General features: G+C 44.1%; 1 protein-coding gene across 1 annotated transcript; it reads left to right on the top strand.

The window, feature by feature from the left end:
* The first annotated feature begins 774 nt into the window (after positions 1–774).
* On the top strand, positions 775–13,016 carry LOC133104139 (COX assembly mitochondrial protein homolog). The gene is made up of 2 exons (XM_061209811.1): positions 775–839; positions 12,690–13,016. The coding sequence occupies exons 1-2, from the start codon at positions 775–777 to the stop codon at positions 12,919–12,921; spliced, it is 297 nt and encodes a 98-aa protein (XP_061065794.1). The 3' UTR covers positions 12,922–13,016.
* Positions 13,017–16,098: the final 3,082 nt, after the last annotated feature.

Raw genomic sequence — 16,098 nt, 5'->3', positions numbered from 1 at the left:
CTTAGTGTTGGTGGAAGGCCTGTTGACAGATCTGATACACACTGCTAAAGTAAACCTATACACACTGCTAAAGTAAACCTATGACGGCAAAGCTCTCTCCCCTTCCTTTCTTGCAGAGTATGGAAACCCAGAAGAGTTGGGCTGGGCAAAGGAGAGCTGGACCTGTTTTGGTAGTGCAAGGGTTGGGGCTTGAGTTGAGAGTATTAAATAGCTTTGCACTAAAAAGCAACAGGAATTTGCAGTACAGACACCTAAAGAGAGAAGGAAGGAGAGGGAGAGAGAGAGATCCAAGAAACACATGGTAAAGCAGACACCTACAGAAGGTGAAAGCCAATGAGAAATTTCCTGTGATGGGAAATGGCTGATGAACTGGTAGAAACTAAAATTTCTGTTTACTTTCATTGATTCATTCTTTCATTCACAATTATTTAATTGAGCTCTTAGGGTAGATCCAGAAGAGTACAAGGTGCTATCTATACAGTGGTTTACAAAAGAGGCATGCTATCACTAGCATGAGTGAGGCAGACAGACAGTAAACAGGCAAACTAGTAAGTAACTCTGCATTTCTGTATGTGCTATGAAGGATGCGGTTGGGGTGACTGAGAGGACCCCTAGGTTGATGTGGTCCAGGAAGCCTTTCTGAACATGAATTGGAGACAGTTGCCTGTCCTGTGATGTAACGTCCCTCCACTACATCCAACTCCACACTGAGAGCTGGCGACATACAACAGCCATGTGTCACTGGGGCTTCGGGAAACAAAGGGAAGAAGGGCAATGCCCAGTGTGGATGGACAAGGGTCAACAGACAAGGATGGAAGTCCCAAGAGACAAGAGGAAAGGTCAGGGGCAGAAAGCAGAGGAGACTTCATCCCAGATAGAGTGGACAAGGGAGACCTTTGAAAGGCAAGGACAGAGGCAATCAACCAGCTTCCACTGGACAGTAAGCTTCAGAATGGCTGGGAATGGCACTGGCACAGAGAAGGGGCTTAAGAAATATCCGTTGACTGAATGAACCCGTAAATGTGAATGGGATGCCAGACAGAGACCAAACTACGTTCCAGTAACAGTGAGCCCACGGCAGTCCCCAAGCTCCCCCTGCCCTTTCCAGTCTCATACGTACTTGTCACTTCTAATACCTAGAAAGCTACTTCCCCATATTGCCTATCTGAAAATTCCAAACTATATTCTCCCCCAAATCACTTCCTCTATAGACCTTCTCTGACCAGAACAGCAGAGTGAACGCCACAGAGACAAAAACACAACACACTCTATTTAAAATTTGGAAAATAGTAGCAGCAGCAACAGTTCCAATTGCTCAAAGAGGGCCACCCTCCCATCCTTACACCACCGCTGCCTCACTGGAGCCTGTCTCCCAACCTGTGGAAGACAAACAAACCACGTCAATGCCATTGACAACATCCAGATCCTGATGTGCTGGAACTGGTAAGCGAGGGGAGCCTGCAGCATCTCAAGTGTTCACGGGAAGAACTGACAAATCATCCTAAACTGAGATCAGCATCCAGGGCTACAGAAAGAAAGCATGGCCAAGATGGTGCTACGTGTATGGCAAGCTGTTGAGGTCTTCTCTCTTGGGCACGCAAGAACTCTGTATTTCCAGGCCACCTTGCATCTGGGGAAAACCACATGGTAAACCTTGGAAATGTGTAATAAAGTGATACTCACCATGTGCAAGACTAGCCCCCCAAAAATAATCTCTTACTAGCAATCCTTCTCACTTACCCCACTGTGAAGACCTTCAAAGGTGTACTCGAAGGCAATGCCATCAAAGGAAGAAAGATGTCTAGATCCCTGAGACATTCATTGGAGGAGTGTCACCCACACAGTCGCCTGACCAGTAATACTGTCATTCAACATAATAGGAGCAAAATGCCGACTTTTCTAGTCTTAATATGCCACTGACATCTTAGGGCTTAGTTATTACCATAGCAGAGCCTTGCACATCCTGACTAATATAAGAAGCGTGATCTCTTGAGCATTTGCTCCATGTCAGGCAATAAACTAGGCACTGATTACAGACACTATCACCTTTGCTTTCACTTAATCCTCGCAACTTTGTGAAGTAGATTTTTATCCCTACTTAAGTATAAGGTAATTGATGCATTAAAGGGTTAAACGACCTACTCAGGTAACATGGAAGGAAAGTGTCAGAGGCAAGTGTAAATCTATGGTGACCTAACCACAGAACCCATGCTCTTTCTAACAGACCAGAGAAAGAATGTATTCCCCAGAAACCAAGGACCAAGCCTTTCACTTACAAGGTGATGAGAAGGGGTTAGGAAGATAAAGTGCTTCCGAGGTGGTTGGGTCTTTTCCATTTGAATTTATTACCCTGCTTATTATCCTAGGAACATTTAATGAAGTTTTTTTTTTTTTTTTACAGGTCTGTGCAGGGGCACAGAATTGACAGATATGATTCTTACCCTCACAAGGTTTGCAGAGGACAGGGAAAGATAACCACACAAACATACACTTGAGGTGTGATGCAAAACACACTTTTACAGAGATATGTCGAAGCTCAAAGGAAAAATTATTAATAAATTTTACTTAATGGTCTAATTAATCCAATTCTCAGCTTCATTCTAGACAAGATTTAGGAGGGCTCACAGTTACACCTCTGGGCATCCCACCTTACAGATCCCAAGCAAGGTGATATCAATAATTTGCCCCTAGTCTCCTGGATCAGGTCAGTCGCCCACCCCTCACCTCCCTTCCTCCACCCAATGGTAGATGGCCTGCTCAGCTACCCCCGAGCTGAGTGCTGGCAGGTCCTGGCCCTCTACGGCGTAGGGACCCCTCTCCTCTTCACAGCCACCCCCGGGCACCTCGCTGCCTCCACCTGCAAAGCTCTGGTGACCACTTCAACCTGCAGCCACTGAGCCAATGTCTTTCCCTTCTAACAGTCTGTTCTTTGATACTGGGGTCCCACAGCAGCAGGCCTGTGGCCCCAGTGAGCTGGTTCTTATTTTCAGACCACAGCCCTCTCTTTCCCCTGAAGGGGAGCTGGCTTAAAGTAGAGCCGAAAGCAGCTTTACATTCTATTTTGAGCCACTATTTCTTTGGGACAGCCAGGCCCACCTGTCGGTTCTATTCCATGCCGCCAGAATTTGTCATCTATTATGTGGACCTCAGTGTCTCTCAATACAGAAGAGTTTCTAGGAACAGGCCCCTGTCCTGCACTTTATCACACATATATGTCCAAACTCCAGGGGTACACACAGTTCATGACTTTTCTGTGCAGCTCCTGGGCTCCCAGCAAAGCAGGATGCATGGCCAAGTGATTATCTGAAGTGTCCCTGTGCTTTGTGTAGATCAAGAACATAGACCATATGGTAACTGGTTACCAATCTACCCTCTATCAACTCGAGTCCAGCCACAGTGGATGGACAAACACAGAAGCAGGAAGTACAGCATGATGGCAAAAGGCAAATTGAGGACAGGAGAAGAAAGACAAGCAGGACAGAAGGAGAGAGTTACAAGTTCACCCCGCAATTTCCCACATGTCTACCTGCTAAAAGGGAGTTACCTATTTGACTCTGAGCTTCCGGAGGCCAAGAGAAAAGGACAATCTGTTCAGATACTGGACACTCTGTGTTCATACAATAAAAGCCAAATTGCTCAGGTGAATTACAACCATTCCAGGTGCTTAGATCACACAAGAACTTCTCCAAAGGGGTACTGGTAACAGAAATCCCATATCCCATAATGAACAATATCTAAAACAACATCCACACGAGGGGTGCATGGCCAATTTCATGAGACTATTTCTCATAATCATTCTAAATATAAATTGATACCATTACCCAAACATACAATTTAGGAAAAGCAACTCACTGGAGCCCAATATGATACGTCTAGACACCTGCTCCCTGTCGATCTGACTTGACCCAGAGATAAGTTTTGAAAGCTATTCAGGAGAGAAAATATACTTGATAAATATTTTTTTTAGCAGGCCTCCCTGAATTTTCTTCCTCTCAGCCAACAGACTGAGAAATAGAGTGGTTATGGGCTCAAGATTATACACTCTGGCAGCGATCTACACTGCCAGAGGGTGCAGCCCCTCTAGCTCACCTTCCTTCCTCCTTTCTGGGCCTTCATTTTCTGGGGTGCAAGATGGATCACGAAGGAACCTCCCAGTGGTCAAGGTTAAGGATTCCAGAGACTCAGAACGACCTGGGAACTCTCAGGAGCCCCACAAATGCAGAGTCATGCCATCAGCCCAAGGACTGGCTACTGAGAGCCACCAAAGGGAGGAGAAGGAAGGAAAGACTAGCTTCCCATGGACCCACAGCATGAAATATTCAAACGCATGATCCTGAGTCTCATTGTGGCTCCTCTCGCTCTTTCAAAAATTATGTTTCTCTCTCTCGGTGGAATTCCTTGGCACGTAACACCTGCTAGAAAAGGGTCCAGACCATCTCTGCAGGTGTTTGTGGCAGGCTACTTGGGGAAGACTTATGACTGGAGAGATCCCCCAAAGACACTCATTTGGATGCTCGCCTCATTCTGTTTCAAAGTGATCCCATTCACCTGATACCAACTCCATCACTATCATTTTGGAAGAAAACAAAAATCTCCTAAAACTACCCCCACCCCCAGAACTGGGCTCAGCCTCCAAAGCACATGTCCTGGTTTGGAGAAGACCCAAATAATTGAGGGAGGACAGGGCAGTGCAGCCACAGGCCGAGGGAGGACCCAGCACTAGCTCTCTACACAGGGACAGAGAAGCTATTTCCCTGGACAGGTTGAGGTCAAAATGTAGCAAAGGCCCCAGATGCTCTGATGGGAGTCAAGCATATAAAGTCAACAGAGAAATGGAAAACTGTAGCAAGGAAATTGGATTTTGAAAATCCATTTGGGTTTGGTAATGTATAGCATATCAGCATCTGTAAGGGAAGTAAAAATAGTGCAGCATACTTTAAGATACATTAAAGCATAAATAAAGTTTATAGTGCCAATCAGAATTTTTTTAAACATGATCTCCTCTTTTGAAAATGAGAGAGGAATAGAATTCAATAAAAATATAAATGAGTCTGCCTCTGCATTTCTCAGATATGATCCTGTGTATTCTTGAACAGAATTGAGTTCGGAAGAGAAACTAACAGTTTTCTGGGCTTCTGCTCTTTCCCAGGCACTGTACTTGAGCTATGTAAGTATATATTTATATATGTATGTCTATGAATGGAGGTTAAGTCTCACTACTCCCACTCCCTAAGACAGGGGTCAAGCGACATTTTCTGTAGAGGGCCAGATATTAAAGATGTTCACCTTGCAGGTGTACTGGTTTTCTCTTGCTACCCAACAAGTTACCACAAACTCAAAACAACACCCATTTATTATCTCCTGGTTTCCACAAGTAAGAGGTACAGACAAGGCTGCACCTTATCACGGCCTCACAAGGCTGAGGTCAAGGTATCAGGGGACCTGCTTTCCTTTCTGGAGCCCGGGTCATCTTTTGCATGGTGTTTCGCAGAATTCAGTTCCTTGTAATTATAGGATCAAGGTCCCGCCTCTCTGGCTGGCCATCATCTGGGAACCACTCTCAGCCCCTAGAAGCTACCCACAGTTCCCGCCATAAACCCTCTCATGTCTCACATCTCTTTCTGGGTAAGACTCCATCCTTTTTAAGGGCTCATCAGATTCAGTCAGGCCCACCCAACCAAGATCCTCTCCTTTTTGGTTAACTAAAGTCAACCAACTTGGGACCTTAATTACATCTGTGAAATTCCTTCACCTTGGTCACTAACATAACCTAATCGTAAGAATGAAATCTATCCTATTCAGAGTCCCTCCCAAAGGATGCGGATTATACAAGACATGAATACTGGGGGCCAGGAATCTTGGGGACCAATTTGGAATTCTGCCCACCACAGAAGGCCACTGGGTCTCTGTCACTATGACTCAGCAATGCCATTGGAGCAGAAACAGCCAGAAGCCACAAAGAAAGATGGGCAGAGTTATGTTCTAATAAAACTTGATTTATTGACACTGCACTTTGAATTTCCTATAATTTTTCACATCACAAAACAGTATTCTTCGTTTGAGTTGTCTAAATATTTAAAAATGTAAAAACCAATCTTCCTTTGTGGGTGGAGTACAAAATCAGTGAAGGTCCAGAATTGGCCTGCAGGCTGTAGTTTGCAAACCTTTGCTTTGATGCCATAAAAATTTCCAATTTTAACATGGTAACAGAAAAGTACCGTGTTTCACCATTTGAGTGTTTGACGTCATGTGCTTTTGATACCTCCTTCCCATTTCTCAGTTGTAGAACGTCTCTTCCTTCCTCCCAGAAGTGGAAGGGGGGACATGTTATCCACTGCCTTCCAAAGCTACACTCCCAGCCTGTAACTACACTGCCGGCTTCTTTTGAGAGAAACACAAAAGGTAGCTGGAATTAAATAAGCACTTCACCGACATCACAGCATGTGTTCTCCATGGGTGAGGAGTAATGCTACCACTTCACAGACAAGGAAACCAAGGCCAGAGCAGGTGACATTCTCAACACCACCCAGTCAATCGGGGGCAGAGCCAAGACTCAAATCAAGGACTCCTTTCTTAGCCAGAAAGTCTGACAACCAGGGCAGACCTCAGCTACTACATTCACGGGAGACCCAGTGCAAAACCAAAATGCAAAGCCTTTTCCTTAAAAACTATTAAGAATTTCAACGTGGCCATAGCAGAGCATTAAACTAAGCATGGGGTCCTTCCAAGTGCCAGGCCCTGGGTGACTGCACAAGTCACAGACCCATGAAGCCAGCCCTACTCTGTGGACACACACATTCTAATGATAAAGCTCCCCGGCCTCCAAGTCATCGAAAGGCTGCCCTTGTTCCAACAAAGACTTTGAAGGCAGGGCAGTATCTAAGTGGCTTATTAATCGTGGGCAGGCTATCGTGGGTAGGTGAGTCTTGCCCCCCGGAATGAATGTAAACCAGCCTGGCATAAATTGAATTCCTTTTTGGAATATCTAATTGAATTTGCAGAAGTCTGTGCCAAGGGGGGTGTTTAAATAAGTGCACAAATATGATAAGAAGGCCTTCACACCATTATATCTAATTCAGTAAGCAAAAATAATGGCAGGGCACGTTCCAATTAGTGTTTGATTTATTTGCTTTAACAAATCCAACTAGTAGCATGTTTTATAAAGTCATCTAATGTCAAACACTCATGGACTCAACAGATAGAAACAATACTCCTAATAGGAAAAAAAATGTTTTAAAGCTCTTTGAACAGTGAACTTATTATAAATAAGATGATGTCTCTCTGATGGCTTAGGCATTCCCCAAGGACCAGGGAAACAGTGTCTGATCTGCTTATTTGGTTCTTTCTCCCAGAGACTCCGGGAGGCAACTCAGGTTAATTTGGCCTATTATAATAAATCCAGGAAAACAACAAAGGTGGAAGCAAGCAAAGGGACTTCAAGGGAGAATAATGACCTTGCTGCAGGGTGTCTTCTAGACCAGAGATGTGTTCTGACTTCCAAGGCAGCGCAGTGGAGCAGGAAAAGACAAGGCTAACAGAAACAGCGACCTTCTAGAACCTGATCCAACACCCTCACACCCTCTCCAGACTCCAGTGTTTTCTCTCTGTGAACTAAAGAGTTCAAGGAGATGAGTGTCCCTCGGGCATGCCCGCCTTGCGTGGTGGATGATGGTTTCTGACCAGTGAAACGGAGCATCCGTAGGGTTTAAAGGTATGGACTCTGGAGCCAGCATCCCAGCTTTTGTATTTTTTTTTTTTTAACTGTGTGACCTTGACCAGGTTATTTAACCTCTATGTGCTTCAATTCCTCATCTGTAAAACGAGGATAACCATAGTGCCCATCCCTTGGGGGTTGTGATGAGGATTCGGTAAATGTAAAGACTTGGAATGGTGCCTGGCACATAGTAGGTTCTAAGTAAGTATTTATTAAATGAATATTTAACCCCAATGTATGCATTAGAAATGGGAAAGATAACTATGTTATCTGTGTCCACGTTGCATAATCTCAAAACAAATAAAATATTTTAAAGAAACTATCTGAGCTGGTCCATCACATCCTGTATGAATCAGCAGTGCCTATGGTGATAAGCTATTGATATGCGCTGTCACTCCCAGCTTCATTCGACACTTACTGCTGTGTGACCTCAGGCAAATCACCTAACCTCGCAGGCCAGAGATTCTTCCCAGGTAACAAAGGAATAAATTAAACTCTCTCAAAGGGCACTTCGATTTCTGACACCCTGGGAGATGGCGACTGTGTATCCACATATCACCCAGCTACATTTGCTGGGATGCTGGTGGGATACAGGAGGGCCAGGTGTCCCCTGGAAATAAAAGCCTCTGTTCAGACCAGCTTCCCTGCAGTGTCTGCCGCGGGCCTCAGTCTGGTGCATCTTAATGTCCTACAAGAAGAGAGCACAGCGGAATGTGGCAGGCAGATTTCCATCTCCTCACATGTGCCAGCCCTCCCAGGCTCCCGGAGAGAGCAGGGAAGAGGGCCGTCTGCTCTGTCGCAGACGATGTCTCAGCAGATGCTGTTCTGCATTGTGACCAGGAGGAAAGAACGAAGAGGCGCCCATGTGTGGGGTCAGCACTCAGCTTCACCCTGCCAAGAGGATGGGGGTGGGTGAGGGACAGTGGTCACCTCCGGTTAAAGTGAAGATGGCTCAATTTGGAGACCAGCTGGAGAGTCCACCAGCCTGAACAGCGGCCCCACCCAGCAAGTCTGTTTTTGTTTCCTCCAAACAACCCGGGAGCAGATTCAGGGATTCCGCTGCTCTCCCACGTTTCAAGAGGGAAGGGGTCACCTGGCCCAGCTCCTAAATTTACAGGTGGGCAGACAGGCATAAAAAGGACAAGGCTGCAAAGAGAGGGGTGCAGAGCTGGGATGGAAGCCAGCTCTCCTGGCCCCGGGCCAGAGCTCTGCCCACTCAGAAGCCAGAATAGCATCTTTCATCTTTTCTCACACCATGGTGATGTCTTTTTTTCATTTTTATTTTTGAGGGAGCAGTGAAAGAAAGAGATGGCCGAGGGTCATAACCCATTTCAGGGAAACTTTAGATTGGCTGGGAAAGGTGAGTAAAGGTTTCCTCTACACAGAAGAAAGGGCTGACACTGCTTTCTGGCAGGAGTCGTGTCATGTTCTGAAGACCTCGGAAGCCCAAGTCAGCTGGATGGCCTCAGGGTCTTTGCACTGCTGTTCCCCCTGCCTGGAACACTCTCACCCTAGCGCTTCACGTGGCATCACGTGGCTGGCCCTGGGCATCTTCCACAACAAACATCAAACTTCGCCTTCTCAGAGAAGCCTCTCTGAACATTCCATGGGAATCAACTTCCTCTCTTCCCCAATTCTTAACATACCGCCTTGCTTCTGTTCGATGGTGTTATTCATACCCCCTGAGTAACTCTGCAATTATTCATTTACTCATTTGCTTATTTTCTGTCTTCCCACCACCCGTTTAAGTCCACTGGGGCAGGAAGCATACGTCCATGTTCTTTGCCACTGAAGCCTCAGGACATATCAAAGAGCCTGGCACTTTGGTGCTTGAGAGCTTAAGGGAAACTCAATACATGCCTCAAGAATGAATGAATGAATGGACTGTAATGAAGTGTCAGGAGTGCAAGACAGCAACAGAGGTTGATGCCCAGCTTGGATCTGGCACTTTCTTTATGACCTCTGGTGGGTCAGAGAAAATCTCGAGCCTCCACTTCCTCATCTGTGAAGTGGGAACAATAATTACAGCTGCTGGTGTTTATTGAGTGCTTACTGTGTACTGTACAAAGTGATTAAATTTGTGATTAAATATTCTCATTTAATTCTCAAGGAGTCTCATGATATTGGTACTATTACTACCCATGCTTTATGCATGATGAAACTAAGAACCGGCTACATAACCTGCCCCAAATCTCACAGCTAGGAAATGGCTGGATTGGGGTTTGAACCAAGGCAGTCCTATTCCAAACGCCACAGTCTTAGTCACTAGGTCATAACCCTAAGTGACCACTAACATTGCTACCTCTACAGGAATATCTGGCTTGCTAAACACCTCTTCTTCTGAAACTTATTATTTTTTCAATAAATTTATTTTATTTATTTATTTTTGGCTGTGTTGGGTCTTCACTGCTGCGCGCAGGCTTTCTCTAGTTGCGGTGAGCGGGGGCTACTCTCTGTTGCGGTGCGCGGGCTTCTCACTGCGGTAGCTTCTCTTGTTGCAGAGCACGGGCTCTAGGCGTGCGGGCTTCAGTAGTTGTGGCTCACAGGCCCTAGAGCGCAGGCTCAGTAGCTGTGGCGCACAGACTTAGTTGCTCCGCGGCCTGTGGAATCTTCCCGGACCAGAGCTCGAACCCCTGTCCCCTGCATTGGCAGGCAGATTCTTAACCACTGCACCACCAGGGAAGCCCCTGACTTATTTTTAACATATAATTTTTTCAAAGGAAAAAAGAAAGAGAAGCAGCCGCACATCCTGAGCCCTGGTCCAGCAAGACCAACAAGGTCAGGCTCCTGGGTCTCCACTCACTGTCCTGAAGGTTCAAGGTCATGAGGAGTCACATGGTCCACACATGGCTCTCTCTGGGTCTCTGGTGCTCCCTTTGACCTCACTGTAAACCTCAGCTCCACTAGTGACATGCCCTAGAGAACCTCAGGAGAGACCATAGCCAAGTGCTCCTACCTGGCCCAGCAAGGAGTGGACTCTTGTAATAATCACATCAAGAATCCCTGGGAGAGAACAACTTCAGGTCATTCAAAGCTTTCCCAAGTTTCACCTTGGGAAAAATCAGCCTTCTGTGCCTACTCTGTATAACTTTAAATAATTAAGTGGCAGGCTCTTTACAAGCACTACCTTATTTCTCTTACAGCAGCCCTGTGAGTTGCTCTTTGGGATTCAATGTACAATTTTGCAAAGTTGGAATCTGGGGCTCAGAAAGGTTAAGTAACTTCCTCAAGGCTACACAGCTTGTAAAGGGCAGAGTCAGGAATCAAATTACTTTCAATCTGACCCCAAAGCACAAGCCTTCTCAATGCTATCATAATGTCTCTTGCATGAAAAACCAGTAAACTCCTCCAGTTTGGCAATTCTCATGCCTCCTTATCATCTCTCTGAATTAACAACCCATGCTTGAATGACATTCAATAATCCTAGATCGGGTAATGACTGTGCGCCAGACATCATTCTAGGCACCAGAGACAGAGCAGGGATTAAGAGCTGTGTGTCCCTCTTTCACAAAGCTCATCTTCTAGTGGGAGTCAAACAAGGAAAACATAGAGAGAAATAAAGCAGGTAAGGTACCCACCTTGGCTTGTCACATACAATCATACTTTGAACGTGATAGGCATTCAATAAACATATCCATAAGGCGGGTATAGAAAGTGATCCCTGCTATTCCTTGCCAGGCAACAGGTCAGCCATTTCACATAATCCCACTTAATCCTAACAGTCATTTTATGATCCAGGAATTACTCATTCTCATTTTAAAGATGAAGAAACTGAGATTCCAATGAGATAAGAACCCAGTCCAAGTTCCCTACATCTGTGGATCCTCTCTTCCCTTTCCCCAAAGGCCATCATTTCTCTGCTACACAATGCCATGCCTACAAAAGCTTCAGAAACATTTAAGACTGGTTGACGATACTGGTTTATGTACTCAGTTTTTATATGTATATTAACATTTAATTACATAAAGTAAAAATTAGGTTTGCATACAGTCAATTAAACTCAATAATAGCATCCAGCGATATATAAATCACCCAACTGATCACTGTGTAGATAAAATATTTATTGAGGTCTGAATGTTATCATAAGTATTGTTGCTGTGAGCTCTCTCAAAACAGTTAAGCTTTGGCAAATCTGTCTGTGGTGGCCAGCTGGGCTCCATCTACCAGGGCCCGTTAAACGTGCATTAAATGTGGAATGAAAGATTCCATTAAGGACAGAGGCTAAAGGAGCCTCAGTGAGTCTAAAGCTCATATTACCTGGATGCCACGATTGGGTCAGTCCACCAAGAGTGTGTTCTGAGGTCTTAGGGATGTGATGGTGCCTTAGGTAACTGCAGTTTCAGCTGTGCTAGCATGTCAGCCTGTTAAATCATTAAACTTGTGCACTCTTTTTTCTCAAATGTTGATACTTCGGTTCCCTGGAGAGATAAACCTCACTAAGACAGAGGCACCCACAAATAGGAAGCAGGCACTCTGCTAGTAATTAAGGAAGTGGTCTTTGATGAACATTTCAAAAAAAGACAGCATTGTTCACCTCTGTTTGTTCTTTAGTTCTTCTAGGTCCTTGTTAAACATTTCTTGTGGAAAAAAAAAAGTGCATGGTAACAGGCTAGTCACTAGTGGGTCTTTATGCTGCTACTATCTGAATCTTAAGTCTAATGAAGATTTGTGATTAATAATAAACATTTTGTTGTCCTCCTCAAGAAACAAAAACAAACAAAAAAGATAGCAGAGCTGTCACTAAGATTCCTAAGTACAAAAAACACAGCCAGTACCTCAAGGCCCCCCCCACCAACCCCGTCTCCACCTCTCTAACACCAAGGAGTTCATGTCCAGGACACATAAGCATGTTTCTCATCTTTGGAACAAGCACTCAGCCACTTCTAGCTCTATGTACATTTTCTCTTCATCTGTGCCTCCCTCTTCAACTTTCCAGGACCCTTGTGATTACTTGAGCCCCACCCGGATAATCCAGGATAATCTCCTTATTTGAAGATTTCACTAAATGTTGCAAGGACTCTGGAATCCTTATGGTAGTAAAATGCCGCAAAGAAAATTCTGCATTGAAAGAATGTCTAACTGCTTACTATAATGATCCAGCCTTTTATGAAGAATGCAAAATGGAATACCTGAAGGAAAGGGAAGAATTCAGAAAAACTGGAATTCCTACCAAGAAAAGGCTGCAGAAGCTTCCCACAAGCATGTAGGCAAATATTCAAATGATACTCAGTAATGCCAATGTTCATGGAAATCACAGTCACCTGAAATGATGGACTCAAAGAAGTGTTTGCTTTATCCTTAATTATGGAAATAATTTTACCTGAAATAAAGTTTTTTTTTAAACTTAAAAAAAAAAAAATCTGAGAAGTCCCAACGCACAGGATCCTATGAGTGCAGCCCCTGCCAGCATGACTCCATCTCAGGCTAAAACTCCTCGGAACAGAAATGAACTTCTAACAAAGCCACTACTTGCTAAACCACATCATAGCTCAGGTCCTGACAGGTCAAGAGCAGCAGGTGGTCTTGAAGATGGAGGATCTGCCTGGAAGAAAGGAGCCTGCATTACAGGTTTGTCTCTGCCACCAGCTGGTTGCATGACCTTGGCCGAGTCACGTTCCCTTTGAAATGCAACCTGGCAGGAAGCTCCTAACAGCCTCTCTTAGAACCTCAACACCATGCCTAAGAAAACACTGGAAAAGGTGAAAACTTCCAAAAGAACTGAAAACAATAAAACTATCATTAGCATCCGGAAGAAGCAGAAATGGATTTAAACATTCAAGCAACAGACCACTCATGACACCCTTGTTATAATCTGGAAGAAGAAAAGTTAAACCTCATCTGCCTGGAATTCACTAGGCAGACCATGTGTTCCTTCCACACTGTTAACCCCCAAGTTCAGAAATACATAGCTCTTAACAACTAGGAAACCACGTCACTGGCCCTCTAATGAAGAAGACTTGCTCCAAGCTCTTGGAGTCTCTTCCTTACCATCTCCTTCCTGCATTCAGAAAATAAAATCTTCCACGTCCTGGCTATTGTAAATAGTGCTGCAATGAACACTGGGGTGCATGTGTCTTTTTGAACTATGGTTTTCTCAGGGTATATGCCGAGCAGTGGGATTGCTGGGTCATATGGTAGTTCTAATTTTTAGTTTTTTTAAGGAACCTCCATACTGTTCTCCACAGTGGCTGTATCAATTCACATTCCCCCCAACAGTGCAAGAGGGCTCCCTTGATTCACTTCATTGTATAGCAGAAATTAACACAGCATTGTAAAGCAATTATACTCTAATAGGAAATAAAACAAAATAAAATCTTTAGGAAAAATAATAAAAATGATTATGATTACAAAAAAGGAATACAGAGGAAAACGCAAAATAAATCATCATGAAAACTTAAGAGAAGATCGCTAAAGATTATTTACTACAGGAACCTGATGAATGCTGTAAAAAAACATTCAGCATCCTCATAGGATGCAAAGAGACCCAGTGCTTTGGGAAACAAGAAGAGAAAACTACAAAGGGAAACTAACGTAAGACGCAAAGACAATAGGATTGGGTGACCTGTGGGTTAATAAAGAATTTCAGGAAAAGTTAAAATGCAAAAAGCAGAATCAAAACCAACATTAGTGAGAAAGATGGTGGCATAAGAGTAGATTTCTCAAACCCTCCGACCTCAACACTGACTGAAATGAAGAAAAAATTCCACACAAAAGTCGCAAAGAAACCATAAATATTGAAGCTTACAGTGTTGTATTTTTTTCTCATGGACTTAGAGGATGCAAGACAATTTGGGCCCACCCAAAATGCCAGCAATCTATTCACCATGCAACTCATTCTTGAGAGAACTGCACAGTCTGATGGATGGAATTCTGGAAAATCCAGTGGTATTTGCCAGATGGGATGCCAGGGGCTGTGAGAGGGAGAAGCTGTGGAAGAGAGAAAGGATGCCCGATTTGGATGCCTTTTGCCCCTCTTGCATCAACAGCATTTTAAGGTCTCATTAGACTGTTTCTGGCTTTTTCCCTCTAACCCATTCTCCCTGGGGCCCTGGGGCCTACTCTCCTCAGGGAGAGCCCACAGACTGAAAGGCTAAGAGCTGGGGGCAGAAGGAAAGGGGTGAGAAATGGCAAAACGGTTTTTCAGACAAGGGCCAAGAGCAACCACCAAACTAACAGCGGTCATGAGGATCGTACAACTGTCCCCCATGGCTGACACCCTGAAGCCAGGGGAAAGAGAACCTGGCTCGGGTACCACCGGCAAGTGCATGAACACTTCCCCAAGGGGCAACTACCTAGAAGCCTGCAAAGAACTGATGGCAGAGAGCCCTTCCATGTTTCCCAGGCCTCTGGCCATTAGCAGCTGCAACTCCACTAATGCAGAGAGAAGCAAAACCACATCCCGATCACACCCCACTGGGAAGACGGCACAGCACATGGGTGATGAGCATCTTGGAGCCCAGGCTATGACCACGTGACCTTGGACAAGCCACTTCACCTCTCAGAGTTTCAACTTCCTCATCTGTAAGAAGATAATAACATTACCCTCCACCCCAGTAGTAGGTCTGAGTGTTGTGAGCCTGAAGCTTAAACAATCTGAGGAGGGGACATTCTTTAGGGAAAAGACTACAAACTTAGAAAAGGGACTATTTATTTGAAATGAGAAAAGAAATCACGACAAATAATAAACTTCTAACAGCCTACAGGTACCACAAACACTGTGCAGTCCAGAAGAATAACATTTTTATTAATTATCTTCCTGACAATCTATTCCCTTACCTTCCTGGCTGCATTCCCTCGGATGACCTCTTCCTGACAATAATTTTACAATATCATTTTTTATAGAGAGTAGAAACTTCAATATCCCCTCTAGCAGGTTGACTGAAATTTGTTTATTATTATTTATAATTGCTTAAAGTTTCCTTCAAGTCCACCAGTCATTAATTTCTACAGTGTAAACTTTAGGATTGTAGTCAAATTGGGGGAAATCGCTATCAAATTTCATTCATGTATATTCTGTAATACTTCAGGGTATTACAAGTGTACTTGTGTACTGGGTAATCATAAATAATCTTTGATTTGGTGATATCATCTGTGTTCCTGCCAGTCAGTTCCACACCAGGGCAGTGAGTAATGGTTTAACTATACACAGGAAAAATATATATGAAACATATGTGTATACGTATATATATACTATATTGCATATGTGTATATGTACTGTATAATACATATATACATATGGTACATATATGTATATATATTTACATGTATATTATATATACTATATACACTATATATTTGAAATACATATGTATCTGTATGTACATATATATATATATGTATGGTTATATCGCCCATTAACTCAAACTAAATTTCAACTTCCACTT

The sequence above is a fragment of the Eubalaena glacialis genome, chromosome 13, assembly GCF_028564815.1.
Source record: "Eubalaena glacialis isolate mEubGla1 chromosome 13, mEubGla1.1.hap2.+ XY, whole genome shotgun sequence".
Taxonomy (NCBI): domain Eukaryota; kingdom Metazoa; phylum Chordata; class Mammalia; order Artiodactyla; family Balaenidae; genus Eubalaena; species Eubalaena glacialis.
This window is presented reverse-complemented; position numbering and strand designations above follow the sequence as displayed.

Excerpts from the sequence above, each read along its gene's own strand:
- LOC133104139 (XM_061209811.1), top strand. The coding sequence starts at position 775 with ATGCCCAGTGTGGATGGACAAGGGTCAACAGACAAGGATGGAAGTCCC. Across the intron at positions 840-12,689 it reads CCCAAGAGACAAGAGGAAAG|GATAATCTCCTTATTTGAAG; the intron begins GTCAGGGGCAGA and ends CGGATAATCCAG.